The sequence below is a fragment of the Neophocaena asiaeorientalis genome, unplaced genomic scaffold (genome assembly GCF_003031525.2).
Source record: "Neophocaena asiaeorientalis asiaeorientalis breed wild unplaced genomic scaffold, Neophocaena_asiaeorientalis_V1.1 scaffold302, whole genome shotgun sequence".
NCBI classification, from domain to species: Eukaryota; Metazoa; Chordata; class Mammalia; order Artiodactyla; family Phocoenidae; genus Neophocaena; species Neophocaena asiaeorientalis.
In genome coordinates, this window is record NW_020174038.1 from 2,324,590 (window position 1) to 2,343,723 (window position 19,134).

Sequence of the window (19,134 nt, forward strand, 5' to 3'; positions counted from 1 at the left end):
GGCGCCAAGACCTTGATCGGCGGCCGGCCTCTCCCGGAGCCCGCGGCGGGCCCGGCCGGCGGCGCAGGTGGAGCCCCGGCGGCGGTGGAGGCGGTGGAGGCGGTGGAGGAGGAGGCCCCGCGGGATTGCACGAGGGCCCGGCCGGCCGCCGCCCCTGCATCCCCATCCCGGCCCCCGTGGCGCGGAGGCAGACAGAGGCTGAGTGACATGAGCATTTCCACTTCCTCCTCCGACTCGCTGGACCTGGACCGCAGCATGCCCCTGTTTGGCTACGAGGCGGACACCAACAGCAGCCTGGAGGACTACGACGTGGAGAGCGACCAGGAGACTATGGCCCCCCCCATCAAGTCCAAGAAGAAGAGGAACAGCTCCTTCGTGCTGCCCAAGCTCGTCAAGTCCCAGCTCCGCAAGATGAGCGGGGTGTTCAGCTCCTTCCTGACCCCCGAGAAGCGCATGGTGCGCAGGATCGCCGAGCTGGCCCGCGACAAGCGCACCTACTTCGGCTGCCTGGTGCAGGACTACGTGAGCTTCCTGCAGGAGAACAAGGAGTGCCACGTGTCCAGCACGGACCTGTTGCAGACCGTCCGGCAGTTCATGACCCAGGTGAAGAACTACTTGTCCCAGAGCTCGGAGCTGGACCCCCCCATCGAGTCGCTGATCCCCGAAGACCAAATAGGTGAGTACCCACCTTGCCTTAAAAACAGACATAGAAAACAAACTTTCGGTTACCAAAGGGAAAGGGGGGTAGGGATAGATTAGGAGGTTGGGATTAACAGATGCACATTCCTCTATATAAAATAGATAACCAGCAAGAACTTACTGTATAGCACAGGAAACTATACTTAATATTTCATAATAACCTATATGGGAAAGGAGGCTGAAAAAGAAAATATATATATCTGTATATCTGAATCACTTTGCTAGACACCTGAAACTAACATGACATTGTAAATCAACTATACTTCAATAAAACTACAACAAATATAGATACAGATATAGATATAGATAGATAGATAGATAGATAGATGTAGCCTGGCAGGACAGCGCATCCTGTGTTAGTTCTCTTGGATGGAGTTTTCTCTGGAGTTCAAAACAGCAACACACTGCAGCCCCTGGGCTGATTTGAACTGGAAGCACAGCTTCTTGAAGGAGACTTCACGTTATACCTGACTTGGCTGCTATGCGCCAGGCTTGGACATGTTTGGGGTGGGGGGTGACCGATGGAGCAGCAGATGGGTCTGTTCAGGGATGGAGCTTGCCTTCTGAGGATCCGTTTGCCCACCTGATTTTGTGCTGTGTGTGTGACACGACTGTTGAGGGTCTCCTGAAGGTGCGTCTCTGCAGGTTGTGTGCAAGGAAAAGGCGTTTTTTGCTGTCTTCTGAGAGGCGGGGGGTTTGCGCTGCTTTGGTTGGGAAGTGCCCTTTTTACCCTCAGAAGAGGGCAGAGCCCACGGTGTGCAGCTGGGTGAGTTTCCACAGGGAACAAGCCCCAGCTCAGCAGAACATGACAGCATCCAGAGCCCCCTGGGATCCCCGCCTTGTCCCCCTTCTCCCCAGAGGGTAACCGCCTTGCCAGCTTCCCATCACAGAATTCAGTAAATAGCACTGTGAGGGAGTAAGCAAAAAAAAAACAACAACAAAAAAAATCAAATGGACAAGTTGGTTTGTGTACCTTTAAACTAAGTCACATATTTGGAGGTCACATGAAAGGTGTTTTCTCCGAAGTCAAGGGGAAATACTTTCTTTATAACCTTGTTGGAAGGCTGAATTGCTAATGGTTACTTTGGCCAAGGGAAAATTGAATTTGGCAAGCCATCTTTTTTTTCCAAGGCAAGAGTGTTAAGGGATTTTTTTTTTTTTTTAACTTAAGAAGATTGACTCTGAAAGGCTAGTTTCAGAGACCTCATTGACTGGGCACAGCAGCCAGAAGGGCTCCCAAACATTTGCAGGCCGTTTATAAAGCAAAACCCCAATTTCTCTTTCTGATTGGGTCCGTTTGACGAAAGGAGTAAACAGTGTGTGGTAGCAAGTGTTGTCTCTCTGTCTCTCTCTCCTTCCTTCTCCCTCTCTCTCCCTCTCTCTCCTTTGGGTTTCAGCAGCTTTTTGATTTTCTCACAAAGGAATCAAAGCCTTGTTTGTTTTCCTATGGCTTGTGCCTGGGTTGATGGGGCGTGGTTAGAGCTGGGCTGCTGGAGAGAACGCTGGAAGGAATGTGCCCCAGGATGTGCCTTAGAGAGGGAAACGCCTTCGGGACAACAGAATAGCCACCCAGGCTCCCTCTGTCCCCGCCCCCCAGAGCCTGCCTCTCAGAGGAGACCCGCTCAGACCCCGAACCAGCAGGAGCGGCTTCCTCTGCGGGCGCTGATGTCAGCCCTGGGTTATGTGGCCGGCAGCGCCAACCAGCCCACGGAGAGGAGGCTCCTCCCTGGGGAACCAGGCCTTCCCTTCCTTCCCCGCCGATGCTGTGAGCACCAACAGAAGCGCCCGTCCCAGGAAGCTCTCCTGCCAGCTTCTTTGTGGGTGAAGTTCAGAGAGGGTACTTGCTCTTGGATCACCAAATCTCCTTTTCTCCGAAAACAAATTTGAATTTGGCCAGCAGTCTTTGCTGCAAACACTTTGCTGCTCCGGAAGGATGCAGCTTTCAATTTAAAATCTAAGGTCGTAAGGAGAAGGGAAGCTGACGTCTAGGGTGCCCCTAATTTGAGCCAGGCCGCCTGTCCAAGCGATGGCAGTGGGTCCTGGCCTCAGCCCAGTGAAGCAGCCATCCGTGTGCCATGTAGCAAGGCAGGGCTCTGCCAGGTGGAGCGGGGTGTCCCAGGGCCACACCGGCCAGGAATTAGCCCGTGCAGCTTCTGAACTTCCTTCTGTCGGATTCAAAGGCCATGGTTTTCGAACCTCACCCCTCTCCCCGGCCGTGGCCTGTGTTCATATTTTCTCATCAGAAATTAAGGGGGATAAGGTGGGATTGACAGGTACACGCTGCTGTATTTACAATGGATAACCAACAAGGACCTACTATATAGCACAGGGAACTCTGCCCAATATTATGTATCAACCTAAATGGGAGAAGAATTTGAAAAAGAATAGATACATGTATATGTATAACTGAATCACTTTGCTGTACACCTGAAGCTATCACAGCATTGTTAATCAACTATACTCCAATATAAAATAAAAAGTTAAAAAAATTTTCTTTTAATAAAGATAAAAAAATAACAAGAACATCAAATGTTCTACAAGGGAAAAAGAACAGAAATTAAGGGGATTGGAAAAATTGTTTAATTATGTTATACACCTAAAATGAATACGGTATAGGTCAATTGTATCTCAATAAAAATTAATTTAAATTTTAATTTAAAGGGGAATTAGAATACAGGCTTACCCTCAGTGGAGGCAGCTCAGACCGAAGCTGCCTGTGGAGGTGGAGGTGTGCCCAGCCCGAGCACTGCCTCACTTTTTTATTGGTTCGTTTTGGTTTTCTAAGCTTTTGCGTTAAAGCAGACGCTTCACCATATCTGTTGCTTCCCCAGTGAAACCATTATTCTGTTTTGAAAAGTGCAGTGAATGTGCTGGGCTTTTGAAATTAAGAGGAAGGCGAGCCAGAGCAGAAGGTGACCCGAGGAACTCATCATGCACCCAGCTGGAGGGAAGGATGTGACCCTAATTATTAGAAAACCAGTCCCCTTAAATGTGCACATTTAGATTAGGACCCTGGCAAGAAAATGGACTTAGTCTAATTGTCTGCTTTACATATTCCTAAATGAAGGGCTCACTAGTTTACTAAAAACTTGTTAATACGGTGATTCCTTTAAGCCTCGTAACCAACTCAAGGTTGGTACATTTGTGTAGATTTTGTTCACGTTTTGCAAATTCAGGAATGGAGGCCGAGATGTATACAGTGACTTGCAGAGGGTTATGCTGCTGGTAGGTAGGGGAGCTTGGATTCAACCCCCATCTCTTCTCGCCTGTCTGCTCATTCCCACCAATCTCACTTCCTGGGAGGTTGTAATTCACTTTGAATGGATTCACTTGAATGCCACCCCCAGAATTCTAAGCCTCAAATTTGTTCAGAACAGGTGTCTACTGATGCTCAGAAGTCTTTTCAAGAATGCCACTTGGGTTTCTCTGCTTCAGAAAAAATCTAGTCCTGTCCTCCTTTCCCACAGCTTCTGAGGGAGAGAGCTCTGAACTAGGAGGCGGGAATTTAAAGCCTAGATTTACAGAATTCCATCCTGAAAACACGGAAGTTGGAGGAGGTATTTCACTGGTTTAACCCACGTAGAATTAGAGCCATCATTCATCTGCGAAAAATAACCACGTGAGTGCATGTATATATGCGTTTAGTGTTTGGATACAGTGCTAATCTTCTTCAGAGAGTGGTTCTTCAGTTGCATAGAGAAAAGCCAATGAAAAAACTGAATCGCTCTCCCCCACTGCCACTTTGTCCATGTGCTCCTGTCACAGCCCTGTAGGTCAGCACTTTCTAGGTGAGAATAAAATGATAAACAATCTCAAAGATGAAAAACTGGTTGTGCCCTATCGTGGAGAATTTGAATTCTGTTTAGACCACTCTTTAAAGCACTGCCACGCAAAGCCCTGACATTTAGAGGTTCTTCAATAAGAACCTCTTGGTTGATTGACATCAGCTTTGCTCTTCTGATTGGAGGATGAGATGAGTTCCCATGAGAGCCAGCTCTTTCTTGATTCCAGGGCCACATACCGTGTTTCCCTTGTGGGGACCTCTCCACCCCCGACTCTGCAAAAGTGGTACATGGAGAGACAAACAACTGCTTTAACAAAGTGTGTACACTGCTTGGCATCTTCCTCAAAAGCCCAGGATCGGTGACTTCATGGACAGAGTGAGGTGTACTCACCACCAGTGTGTCCAGCCCTGTAAGGTACTGATAGGTGCGACATCACTTATTATCCCAACACGTGCTGCTCATTGGTGGGTTTTCACATCACACCACTCTTGCTTCAGTCTCTTTCAACCAATGGGAGAACTTAGTCCAAACTTGCTGGTCGTGAAATCTACACTTTGCAGAACTTGTTGCATTTTTGTGGTTAGTGTTTTGATTTTATTCAAGCAAAAGAAGTCTTACTTCTGATTTGATGTTAATCTTGGGAAATCCCTCTGTTTTCAAGTCTTGTTTCAAGAAAAACAAAATTTTTCCAACTCCAAAAATGTTAGTAATCCCAAATTTTCTATTTCATTCAAATTGCCCATAGACGATCAACAAAGATACAAATAAGCCAACTGTATTCCTAAAAGTCAATAATGAAAAACAAGACAATATATTGTTTTACTTTCTTTAATAGCTGTCAAAATGTGTATTTTCTCTGAAGAGCATTTCAATTATTTGAAGAAAAAGTATCCTTAAACACGATTCCAGCATATTTCAAAGAGAACATCAATTTACTTATGTGTGTGTGTGTGTGTGTGTGTGTGTGTGTTTTTTTAATAGAGAAATGGTACTGAAATGTGGTTAATCACCAGAGAGCATAGCATGAATAAGAAAGGAGATCTGAAATCATTCCTTGGACGTTAAACAATTAAAACTACTTTGCTTCAGATCTTTTTTTTTTTTTTAAATGAAAGGTGTGGCCAGAGAGGCATATTGGTGCCAAGTTGAGATTAAAACCTTGACTCTGACTTCTGATCTAGTCCTTGTGTCCATATCACCTGCAAGGAGTCAGTCTCTTTGTACGTTAACAAAGGGTAGAGAGAAGGAGAAAGACTGACCTCTTGCAGCATAGAAAAAGAATGCCTATGGTATTTTTGAAAATTAGTTTAAATAGAAGACTGCAGCAAGAAGCCCCTCTTATTCTCCATGGGGCATCATTTGTTGTATAATTTTTACTTCAGGGCGTCAACATTGGGTTCATTATGTCATATCAAGTAAAAGAAGGTTCACAGCCCTGGAGTTAAGAATCTCTGCCCAGGAGTCGCTGTCTCTGTGATGCTCTGAGCAGGGGAACCGTCAGAGAGCTCTGCTCTTGAGGTGGGGAAGGGGGGCGACGTCACAGAGTGTGAGGCACACGGAGGTGTCTGTGCTGGCGTGTTTCCTGACTCTATCCCTGGAATCTGCCATCTCGAGAGAGAGAAGCACCTCGCTGGCAGGGAACGCCCCCAGGCAAGAGAGGACTCCACATGGGAACTGAGAGCGGGAGCCCAGGCACACTTGAAGGGCCAGGCGGACTGAAAGGGAAGCATCAGAATCTTTGACACTGTTTCCATTACTCTGCTCCACAGAAAGGATGGCTCTGATTGGCTGTCTTGGTGAGGCCAGACCCCACAGAGGAGCCCTCATCCTCCTGGCCTCATCCCAGCCTTGCCTGGTTGGCCCAGCCTCCCAACAGGGACTACATCCTGCAGGGCCAGCCCTGCTCCCGCCAGGGACACGGCGTCCACGCGGGAGGTTCTCACTTATCATCCAGGCCCAGGGGCTTCTTTGAGAAACCGGAAGCCACAGCCCACCGCCTCTGTTGAGTAGAGAGTATGTATTAAATGCATCCTGTGTTTTTAGTAGAACCAAGTGACAGCCTCCACAATAGTTTACGAACACTTTTGTGCAGGGGATCCCTTAACCCCCCCCTTACTGCCTCGGGAGGCCCCGTTTAGTATCCTCAGGTTTATAGATAAGGAAACAGAGCCTAGTGCCCTCAAGCCAGGATGCATGTAGGGCCGAAGCCAACTCCTGTGGAGGCCTTCCTGCCCTCCTGTGGCGGCCACGACACCAGAGGGTCCGCCCATCCACGTGACTCCTCAGTGATGGTGTCAGCCTGGATCACCAGCCCAAGGCCAAGCTTGCCAGATCTCTGCCGTATAAAAACGTCCCCCCACCCCTGGGACTTCCCTGGTGGCACAGTGGTTAAGAATCCGCCTGCCAATACAGGGGGCACGGGTTCGATCCCTGGTCCCGGGGAAGATCCCACATGCCGCGGAGCAACTAAGCCCACGAACCACAGCTACTGTAGCCCGCCCGCGTACCTAGAGCTCGCGCACCGCAACAAAGAGTAGCCCCCGCTCGCCGCAACTAGAGAAAGCCTGCAAGCAGCAACGAAGACCCAACGCAGCCAAAATAAAAAAAAAAAGTACTCCCCTTTCCATAGTCTGTTCTTCGGAAGGAGGCCCCTAGCACTGTTCACAGTCAAGGGACGAGGGTAGAATTAAGTCCCACCTCCCTGAGGTCGGAGGGGCTGCATAAATTATTTATAATTGTTCTGTAAGGAAGATGGGTCTCTTCTCCACTGCCTTCATTTTCAACAACCTTTTACTAGAAGGCACTGAAATAACTCTGGTGAATTTCGTCCATAAAACACTGCATGAAAGTAGCCTATACGTTTACAGAATGCCCTTCTTAGAAGCCAGCCCACCAAAACGAACAAAAATATACGTAAATGATCGACTGCCACCCCAGTGCTTGTCATTTTTATTTTGATCGTCTCTGCTAGGCTGATGGGATCTTCCTTTAAGTGATAAAGCATCCTTTATCATTTATTATTTAAGGGCCGAAGGATGCATTGCTGACAACCCTTAAAGCAAACCCCGGTTACAAGACATCCCTGCAGGGGCCTCTGGTGGCTGCCCCACACCCGAGCAAGGGGCTCCCCACTAGAGTCACACTTTCTGGATTCTGCAGGGCTAAGGAGAAGAAACATAGTTTTCATGTAGCCACCCCAAGGAAGGATTTTCAGTTCCATTCAGAGGTCACTTGTGGAACACACGCTACATGTGGGCCTTGGGCTCAGGGCTGCAGGCGGCTCACCCCAGGTCTGGTGTGCGGAGGGCTTCTCCAGGAGGGAGGTCAAGTTTGCTCTGTGCCATGCATTGCAGACGCAGCAAAGAGCTCCGAGGATGCAGCAAGGGGGAGCAGGCAGGCAGGCAAGGCTTCCTGGGGATCCCTGTCATCGGGGGACATGAGGAGCCTGCCGGGCACAGGGAACAGTGTGAGGAAAGGCATAGAGGGCCGTTGGCTTCAGCGAGAGCGTGGGCTGCTCATTCGTGGGGATGTGGCAGGGAGAAGGGATGGAGGGCGAGTCAGGGTCCATCCCTAGAGCTGCCTGAGCCTTGAAGGTGCTGGAGAGCATTTTAGAGAGATCGTCCCAGGCAGGGTAAGAGTCACACTCTTCAACAGTCGCTCCAGCTCAGGTACCCGCCAGTCAAATCAGACACTGGCCAAAAACACCTGAGGATCCATGTGACAGGCCGGGTGCCAGGGGCCTGGAGTGGGCACACACAGGGCAGGGGCAGCAGCGTGACCCAGGCCCTCTGCAGCTAGTTGACCAAAAAGTGTTGGTGATGAATTAAACCCACCCTTCATCCCACACGCTAGCTCATCTGCAGTGGGGCTGGGGGCTGTCTGTTCCCATCGCTCTGAGACACACAGCTGCCCAAGACACTCAGCTCATCTATGGTCTTGAGCTGTGAGATGGGGTCAGAATGAGGTAGTGACAAAGCACTGGGAGTTTCGGGGCAGGAAGACCCTGAGGGCCAGACTTCAGATCCTCTGTCCTTGTACCTGTGGATGGGAGGGGCTGCGGAAGAGTCGGAAGACAGGAGAGAGAAAGGTGTACACTTGTCCTTTGGTATCTGAGGGGGGTTGGTTCTAGGACCCCCGTGAATACCAAAGTTCGAGGATGCTCAGGTCCCTTAAATGAAATGGTGTAGTATTTGCACAGAACCCACGCACATGCTCCCTATACTTTAAATCATCTCCAGATTGCTTTTAATACCCAAAACAGTGTAAATGCTATGTAAATAGTTGATGACGTACAGCAAATTCAAGCTTTGTCTTTTGGAACTTCCCGAATTATTTTTTCCAGAATATTTCCATCCACGGTTGGTTGAATCCACTGATGTGGAACCCACAAATACCAGGGGACTGACTGTACAGGAAGCCAGGCGACTTTCCTATTCATCAAACCAAGTAAACCACAGTTAATACAGAAAAAAACCAAACCAAACCAAACAGGCCTGAATCAGTAATCCTGGTGTCCTTTATCAAAGACATACACTTCACCGTGGAAAGGAACAGAGGGAACCAGTGACTTTTGCTCGCTTACTAGGTGTCAGGTGCGTACGAGGTGTTCATTATGTAGGTCTCCCCCAGTCCTCCCGACAGTCCTATCAGGAAGCTGTGAGTGGTCCCATTTTACAGATGAGGAAGCTGAGGCCTGAAAAGCTCATCTTCTTCCCTCCAGGCCTCAAAGTAGAAAAGCGCTCATTTGGAGTTCACATCTGACCCGAGGGCCACTGGGACACAAGGTGGTCTGTCTGCTTTTCATAATTAGTCTGTGCAGAGGGTTAGACAGGTGTTCCTGTGGCCGCCTGGGTGTCACATCTCAGCTCGCTGAGAAGGGTGAATACATTTCCCAGATGAAAGGTAGGGGGTGGAGGGGACAGGGGGTGGTTTAGAGTAAGGGCTCAGGCTGGACTGTGGTTTTAATTTTTTTTTTGCGGTACGCGGGCCTCTCACTGTTGTGGCCTCTCCCATTGCGGAGCACAGGCTCCGGACGCGCAGGCTCAGCGGCCATGGCTCACGGGCCCAGCCGCTCCGTGGCATGTGGGATCCTCCCGGACCGGGGCACGAACCCGTGTCCCCTGCATCGGCAGACAGACTCTCACCCACTGCGCCACCGGGGAAGCCCAGGGCTGTGGTTTTAAGTCCCAGTTCGACTGCTGCTGAGCTGTGTGTGCTTGGTCACGTGTCTTAACCTCTCTGTGCCTCGGCTTCTTCACCTGCAGTAGGGTTACCAGACACTGTTGTACCCGCCCCACTGACACTCACTCCGCTGCTGGATTTCCAGCTGCCGGCACCTGCAGCATTTTCCCGACACTTTCTGGTGCCACCAGAGCCCTAGTCCAGGGCGGATGGAAAGGCTGGGGAATTAAAGCCCACCCCACCCTGGGGAAGCCACCCTCAGGCAGGGGCTGAAGGGAGCAGGTGTGTGAGTCCCCCAGCCGCCTCCCCTGGGGGGCCAGCTCTGAGGCACCCCTGCGCTGCATCTCCTCCCAGGGGTAACTGGTTAACAAAGCCCTCGGTGTTGGCCGCCTCCCCCCATCTGGTACCAATGCTTCCTGGACTCCCCTCCCAGGGGAACCACTCAAGTCCTTTTGTGTCTGGGTGGGCTTCTGGGAGACCTCAAATGAAGACAAATAGGGGTTATGTACTCATGTCAGTGGAAGGGTAGTTTAAAAACATACATAAAAGTGTTTGGAATGCACTGAGTCGACATCAGCCCTGATCTTTAATCCAGCTGTGTAGCCAAAGGAAACTGTTAGCACAGAAAGAAAGAACCAGCTCGTTTTGCCCTTCTTGTACAGAGCAAGGCCCGTTGTGCCACCTCCTGGCTTCTTTGCAGTAGGAATGACCAGGTTCTCCACCGTCCGGGGAAACTCATTTGACTGCTAAGCCTCGTGTCCGTCTGCGAAATGAGGATGGCGCTTGTTCCTCATCAGAGGGCTGGAGCAAGGGCTAAGATACAGCTCGGGCATCCGTACGGCCCCTGTACCAGGAACTGTGCAAACAGACACCCGTCCGTACTAGGGATGGCAAACGTTTGCATTTCACAGTTTGAGTTCCCTACAAAAAAGGCCCACCTCTTGCCAAAAAACATTAGCTTCTATTTCTTCTACTTTACTTTCTCGAAAGGATAATCAGAATGCTAGAACTTGAATACACCAAGAGGCGGTATGACCTAACTTCCTCTTTTTTTTTTTTTTTTTTTTTTTTTTTTTTGCGTTACGCGGGCCTCTCACTGTTGTGGCCTCTCCCGTTGCGGAGCACAGGCTCCGGACGTGCAGGCTCAGCGGCCATGGCTCACGGGCCCAGCCGCTCTGCGGCATGTGGGATCTTCCTGGACCGGGGCACGAACCTGCGTCCCTGCATCGGCAGGCGGACTCTCAACCACTGCGCCACCAGGGAAGCCCGAACTTCATCTTTGATCTTTTGTCAACCAGGTTGCGACCCGCTCCTTTTGGACATCATGTTGTTTAGACTCTGGGTTCGGTTAGAGTCCCCGGAGAATGTTGAATATTATTTTGTTTTATTTTGACAATCGGTCAGGTTCAGAGTGCTACTTCTGTCTTGCCTGCCATGGGTGAGGAGTCGATGGCGGTTCAGAAGTTCCAGGCGGTGACGGTGAGAGAGGTGAGGTGAGGTCACATGGCCAGAGTCACTGAGAAAGATGGAGACGGGCGGGCTGCCAGGCCGCTTCCTCGCACCCTTTCTAAGACACGCACGTTCTCTGAACTTCATCTTCTGGTCTCTCATGTCCCCTACGGCAGCAGTGGGTGAGCAGAAAGTGTTCAGACGAGCTGCTGAGTGATCCTGTTCTGTGATGGTTCCTTGTCTCAAGTCTGACTTTCTCTGGAGCTGATCAGAGTGAAGTAACAGAGGTTACGCTTCTGTCCTCATTCCTAAGAGGGGGGCGATCACTTCACAGCACCAGAAGCCCACACAGTTAACTCTTCCTATAAATCACGGTGTTGGGTCACACCAGGGCAGGGATCTCCAAGCCGATACTCCTTACTCTTCCCTTCTATGGCTGAGCTTTGGGGCCAGTTCATAGGATCTCTATAAATATTTTCAGAGAATGTATTTCCAGTTGGTGATTCAGTTAGCAATTGGTTTCTAATATTCAAACTGCTGTAGCTCAAGCAGTTCTCCAGTATCTTCTTGTTTCTATGTTTGTAATTAAACACAGGTGACATAACCAGAGTTCTTGGGTTTGAATCGTCGCTACCCCTCTTGCTACCTGTGTGGCATCAATCTCCCTGGGGATCAGTTTCCTCATCTATAAAATAAATCATCGTCCTTCCACCATGGGTTTGTTGGAGGATCTGAAAAGTCAGTGCATGTAAAGTGCCTACAACAGCATTATTCTTGGGTTTAAAGCAACCGGAGATGGTAGAAAAAAACAGACAGTAGTAATTTATAAGCCACGTTGACCGATGTGTTCTTACCTTTTGTTCTGAGCTAGCCCACATTCTGAAAGATTTTCTGTTCCTTTTGTTTCCTAAAATCATTTTTCCCTCTTGCTACATGAGCAGAACCTTTTTTTCCTATTGGAGAGAACCAGTTGGGTACTGGGTCCCTGTCACTTGGCCTTTTTTTCTATTCATCACGTTTATTAAGGATTTGTGGGGGTAGAGAGGTAGTTAGGAATAAAGTCCTGAAAAAGAATGCAAAGAGACCAGTCTTCCTTATTTCTAAATTACGGCCTTTAAAAAACGTACTAAGTTTGTTTTTTTTCATTTGGGGTTTTAAGGGAGTGGGCACATGGCAATGGGTTGTAGGTTTCAACCCTCCTAGCAGATTTCCACAGCCCCATTTGCTCCTAAGGGCGGAGTTTATGGCACAAAGGCCGACGTCCCTTCCCTGGGGACGAGGATGCGTTGCTCAGGGGACCCACTCAGCCTGCTGATGAGGAGCTTTCTGCTCTCGTCCCCGGAACAGCGCACAACCTTTTGGAGATGACTCGTGTGCATGCTCTGGCCCAGAGGTGACCAGCCTTGCTCGGAAGTTAAAAGTTGCCCTTGGGGTTCAAGGTCTCCAGGTGTTTTCTGTTGGTTTGATTTATCCACATGGTTCTTGAGGTTTAACTTATATCCACAAAGTGTGCGAATCTCGAGTGCTCAGCTTGACAGTTTTCACACCTGTAGCCACCACCCGGATCCAGACATCAACCGTCTCCATCCCCCCAGAAGTGCCCCCCTCGGCCCTGGTTATTCCTAAGGTCGACTGCCATCCTGACCTGTCATCGCAGATTGGTTTTGCCTGCTCTTGAACTTTACGTATAAATGACGTGCTAAAGGAGACACCCTTCTGTGTCTGTCTGGCTTCTTTCACACAGATGGTATCTTGCAGACTCAGCCGGTTGTGTCTGGAGCAGCAGTGGGCTGTTTCTCACGGAATGAATCTTCTGTTGTCTGAATTCCATTTTCTGAATTCCATTGTGCGAATATATCCTGGCATCCATGCCACTGGGATGGGCCTTGGGTGGTTTCCCGTTTGGCACTGTTACGAGTAACACAGCTGCCAACATTCATGTGCATCCTGGTTAATGATTGACGTGACTTTCAACCCCCTTGGTGACCTCGTTCCTGCAGAGAGGTCACCAGGAATGTAGCTTCGGAACCTTTGGATAGAGGAATAAACTGGTGAATGTTTATGAAACACCATGAACTTTAGAACTAAGAAATCATTGACTTTGAAAAGCAGGATGATTGGTTGTATGGCCTCGAGCAAGCCATTAGACATCTCCAAGCCTCAGTTTCCTCATCTGTAAAAAGGGCATAATTGTCGTATTATGCAAAAATAATAGAGGTATTGTAAAAATTAGATGAGATAATGATATAAAGTACTTAGATAGAGCCTAGCCCAACTGAGCCTAGCCTAACATTAAGCCTAGCACTCAATGTTAATTGCTGTGATTGACTTTTCATCATAGTGACCATTTGGGGTGAAGTGAAAGATGCGATATGACTTTATATAAGTTTATTAACACAACATAACCAGTGCAAAGTAATTTGTTATAATGCCAGATGTGAAGTGAAAATGCTGTTCTGTTTTTCTTCTTCATAACCTCTTTTGCTTCAACCTTGATTTCTGCGGGTATGTCTGGTTGAGATTTCTCTCTGTCCCTGATCTTCTAATAATAGGTGATAATTTGGATTCAATGTGATCTGAACTATGTCAGGAATTCCAAAGGCCAGAGAGGTAGCTCGGCTATTTCCATGGATCTGTGGGCTTCCAAGAGGAAATCCCATCCAAGTGTCATATATTAGGTGTGGTTGCTACCCGTGGAGCTTTGATGAGAATGTGAAACATTTGAGATGGAAAAGCGGGGTGTGGGAGAAGCAGAGAGCTTCTCACAGTACAGACCATCTTCAGACCAGACCTCCAGATTCATGGTCCTGGTCATTGTACTGTCAGCCAAGAAAGCTACTCCACTGGGCAAAACCATTCCAAGAAAGAGGGAAAACTAATGCCTCCCACACCTAAAGGTGTTTCCTAACTCTGAACAGAAACACACTTCAAGACTTAAAACTTTTTTATTTTGAAGTCATTTCAGACGTACAGAAAAGTTGCAAAAAGGGTATGAAGAAATCACGTCTGCCCTTCACCCGAATTCCCCAGTGTTAATACTTTGCCACACTTGCCTCATTCCCTGCCTCTCTCTCTGTTTACACACGCACGTGCGTATACACACACAAACACGCACACACATGCACACATTCTCTTTTATCTAAACCACGAGAGCGGGCTGAAGGCATTGTGTCCCTTGATCGCAAAATACTCAGTGGGTATTTTCTTTTTTTTTTTTTTTTTAACGGTACGCGGGCTTCTCACTGTTGTCGCCTCTCCCGTTGCGGAGCACAGGCTCCGGACGCGCAGGCTCAGAGGCCATGGCTCACGGGCTCAGCCGCTGCGCGGCATGTGGGATCTTCCCGGGCTGGGGCATGATCCCGTGTCCCCTGCATCGGCAGGCGGACTCTCAACCACTGCGCCACCAGGGAAGCCCTCAGTGGGTATTTTCTTTTTTTTTTTTTTTAACGGTACGCGGGCTTCTCACTGTTGTCGCCTCTCCCGTTGCGGAGCACAGGCTCCGGACGCGCAGGCTCAGAGGCCATGGCTCACGGGCTCAGCCGCTGCGCGGCATGTGGGATCTTCCCGGGCTGGGGCATGATCCCGTGTCCCCTGCATCGGCAGGCGGACTCTCAACCACTGCGCCACCAGGGAAGCCCTCAGTGGGTATTTTCTTTTTTTTTTTTTTTAACGGTACGCGGGCTTCTCACTGTTGTCGCCTCTCCCGTTGCGGAGCACAGGCTCCGGACGCGCAGGCTCAGAGGCCATGGCTCACGGGCTCAGCCGCTGCGCGGCATGTGGGATCTTCCCGGGCTGGGGCATGATCCCGTGTCCCCTGCATCGGCAGGCGGACTCTCAACCACTGCGCCACCAGGGAAGCCCTCAGTGGGTATTTTCTAAAAGCAGGGACATCGTGTCACAAAACTGCAGTGAAATTAACTTTCATTAACTTTCACGGAAGATTCATTCTGTGAAAAAGAGCACACTTCTGCTCCAGACACAGCTGGCTGAGTCTCCAAGAGTCAATCTGTGTGAAAGAAGCCAGATTCACTGTTAACAATATTATCTAATCTGCAGACTTTATTCAAATCTCATCTAATGCCCCACTCATGTCCTTTATATATAACAAATGACATAAAGACTTTTTATGGTCCAGGATCCAATCCGAGATACCATGTGTATTTGACTGAATTTTTTTTCGTCAGGAAATATTTTAAGGGAGCTGGAACCCTTGCTATTAGCCAATCTTTCCTTTAACATAACACATTTGCTTAACTGTCCACTGGACCCTCAGTGGAAGGACTGGGTCGAAAGAATGTCTTCTGGACTATTCACCTGTGCTTATGGGTGAGGAGGTGTAAAAGCAGTTAAAGCCAAGTATATTCAATTGTATGGACTGCATGCAGAGAGACCGTAAGACTATTAGGGAAGATGCATTCTTCCTGGCTCTACTGAAGAGAAAAGGTTGGCGCGTGAGTGATGTGCTAAAGTTTGGCTGGTTGGGTGTGTAGTTCGGACGCGTCTGCCCGATAACCAATGCACTAGTTTGCAGTTGTCCATTCCCAGAAAACAGACCTCGCACTCCTTCGTTCTTCAGTCAATGGTCACAGTAGCTGTGCTTTCTTTGGCAGATGTGGTATTGGAAAAAGCCATGCACAAGTGCATCTTGAAGCCCCTGAAGGGCCACGTCGAGGCCATGCTGAAGCACTTCCACGTGGCCGACGGCTCATGGAAACAACTCAAGGAGAACTTGCAGCTCGTGCGGCAGAGGAATCCACAGGAGCTGGGCGTCTTCGCCCCCACCCCTGACTTTGTGGACGTGGAGAAAATCAAAGTCAAGTTCATGACCATGCAGAAGATGTATTCACCAGAAAAGAAAGTCATGCTGCTGCTGAGGGTCTGCAAACTCATCTACACCGTCATGGAGAACAACTCAGGTGAGGCCACACCGCCCGGGCTCTTGGCCTCGCGATGGCGCTGGGACACGTCGGGCTTTCTGATTCCCAACTGCTCTTCCTTTCCGTTTCTTGACTTCACCAAGTGGCTCACAAAAATACAAGTGTTACTCTGGTGTCTGGCAAATTAGTCCACGTGCAGCAAACAGCACCGAAAGAGTAAGCGGAGGAGGGCAACAAGATTTTTGTACGATGCCAGATTATAAAAGATTTAGTTCAGGGTAGTGGATACAGAGTCAGTCTTGGGAGTCTGAGTTCAGATCCTAGCTCTGCGAATGGGTTCATTAACTGTGGGGCTTTGGCCACCACAATCAACCTTCCAAGCTGCGGTTCTGCACCTGTCGTGGGTATGACCCCATCCTGCCTCCAAAGGTGCAGATTAGATGGGACAACGCATGCATAGCCCCAAGCATGGTGGAAATATTTATGATTGTTCCTGTTGTGACTACATTTTGGCCAGTGAGGGTTTGTGTCAGTGATTTACAGCAAACTTGGAGCATTCGGCTATAATGTGGCTTCATCATAGCCATTTCATTGGCTCTCCCTTCTTTGCTCCATACTGATGCAGTGTAGTAGGAATTCACGTAAGTCAGCCCTCGGGTTTCCCCTGCGCTGCTTCTTGTAGGTGCAGGAGTGACCCTGATTCATGGGTAGCGATGAGCCCTACAGCGCTCCAGGTCTTGGGTGAGCCTTTTTAATTCCGTGGATGGTCACAACTTTCCCTCTGAGTCTAATCGCTCCATGCAGAAGCAGCGGAGAGAAAACACGGGCTCTGTCACCCATGGCTGGAGGAGGTTGCCGCGTGCAAGCACTTCGCAGATTGCGAGGCAGAAACGTTAACACACGCGCTCCAGAGCTGGTGATGCTGACGAACAGCACCTCTGCAGTTTGGAAGCATACTTCACACGCAAGAAATGTACTTTCTGTAGTCCGTGAAATCGTTTATAAAACGTCCCCCGAGTGATATCTGCACAGGGTTCTGCTCTTCTCAGGCACAGTTTCTCAATCCCAGCACTAATGACATTACATCTGGAGAATTCTTCACTGTGAGGCCATCTTGCTTCCTGTAGGAAGTTTATCAGCATCCGAATGCCATGAAAAATGTCTCCAGACAAAGCCAGACTCCCCTGGTGGGGATGGGAGGCGGGCAGAATCACCCCTAGTTGAGAATCTGCATTGTCGTAAAAAGTAGCAGTAAAGACGAAACATTTTTCGGCAGATATTAATCGTATATATGTATTCAGTGTACACTGAATGAGTACATTGAGCTCACATTGAAGACAGAGAAGGAACAAGTTATTCCTTGCTCGAGTTTGGTTCTGTCACTGAGTTTTGATTACCTTGCACAGAAAGCAACAGGAAACAAGACACAAAGGAGTAACAGCATTAAGTAGACACTTGCGCAAATGGTTTATCGTGTCACTTGCTAAAAAGTTTAAACTCTTTCAAAGTACTCTGTTCTATTGCGGAGGTTGATGCAAATCATGGAAATGGGGAGAAAATCTTCCCTGTGTTCATTGACTCAGACATTCATTCTGAAATTGTGAGTTAGGGTTGGTCCCTGACGTGGGCAGTGGGGAGGGGCCCAGGCCCTGTAGGATTCCAGAAACACCCATCTCTCTTTATGAATAGCTCACTTCCCCAGCATGACTCCTCGCTGTCTAATAAAAGCAGCAAGTAGGATATGAAAGGAAGAAATGTTGATAAAAATATCCCCGTCTGTCTCCCCCTTTCTTCCTACTCCAGGGAGGATGTATGGAGCCGATGACTTTTTACCGGTCCTGACCTATGTCATAGCCCAGTGCGACATGTTGGAACTGGACACAGAGATTGAGTACATGATGGAACTCCTGGACCCATCCCTGTTACACGGAGAAGGTAACAGGCTTTTGAAGAAGTGGGAGGATCTGGGTGCTTTTCTTCGGTTTCATTTTCTTTAAATTGAAGTTCACGTGACATAAAATTACCATTTTACAGGGAACAATTCAGAAGCATTTAATGCATTCACAATCTGGGGCAATCCTCCACCTCTTTCCAGCTCCAAAACATTTTCATCCCCCAAAATAAAACCCCAGGCTCATTTGGCACTTATATGGGTGCTTTTTTGACATCTTCAGGGGTGACGGCCGTTTTAGTTTTGTTCATTTATAAGAATGTGCTGACTTTTTTTTTCAGATTACAAAAGTAATACATGTTTATCGCTGAAAATTTGGAAAAGTCAGAAAAACACACAAAAATGCAACCCTGCCATAGTTATACTTCACTGAGATTGGTTAAGTGCAATAAAAAATACCTTTCAGTAGAATAAATGCAGTTTTTTAGAAGAAATGGTTTCTTTGATTCCAAGGGGAAGCTATAAACTTTCGCTGGAGAATAATTCCACTGCTGGCACAACCGCCTGCTGTCAGTGAGTCGGACAAAGCCCTGTCTTTTGTTTTCATCTTTATTTTTTAAATTTGGTTTTCAAGACGAAAACAGCATTAATTTCCTTTTCTATTTAAAAAAATAGAATCAGCTCATCATTAACATAAAACTACAGAGGAGTAAAATCTGAGCGGTTTGCTTTTGATTTACTTTGTCCGTTCAGTCTCCTTCTTTTTTTTTTTATAATGCTGCAATGAACATTGTGGTATATGACTCTTTTTTTCTTTTTTACATCTTTATTAGAGTATAATTGCTTTACAATGGTGTGTTAGTTTCTGCTTTATAACAAAGTGAATCAGTTATACATATGTTCCCATATCTCTTCCCTCTTGCGTCTCCCTCCCTCCCACCCTCCCTATCCCACCCCTCCAGGTGGTCACAGAGCCCCGAGCTGATCTCCCTGTGCTATGCGGCTGCTTCCCACTAGCTATCTATTTTACGTTTGGTAGTGTGTATATGTCCATGCCACTCTCTCACTTTGTCACAGCTTACCCTTCCCTCTCCCCATATCCTCAAGTCCATTCTCTAGTAGGTCTGTGTCTTTATTCCAGTCTCCTTGTATCCACATGTCTTCGCGGGAATTCCTCTCCTTACACATTTATCACAGAAATAATTGGGGTGTTTGTCACTGTGATGCACAGGCTTGGAATAACTAGGACTCT

The 19,134-nt window shown here is 48.3% G+C and overlaps 1 protein-coding gene across 1 annotated transcript in view; it reads left to right on the forward strand.

The window, feature by feature from the left end:
- The window catches only part of RIN2 (Ras and Rab interactor 2), a 102,765-nt gene that overhangs the window by 75,920 nt on the left and 7,711 nt on the right, over positions 1-19,134 (forward strand). The window contains exons 10-12 of the mRNA XM_024753735.1: positions 10-676; positions 15,725-16,030; positions 17,795-17,926. Coding sequence (XP_024609503.1) covers positions 10-676; positions 15,725-16,030; positions 17,795-17,926 — 1,105 coding nt within the window. The remainder of the gene's footprint in view (positions 1-9; positions 677-15,724; positions 16,031-17,794; positions 17,927-19,134) is intronic.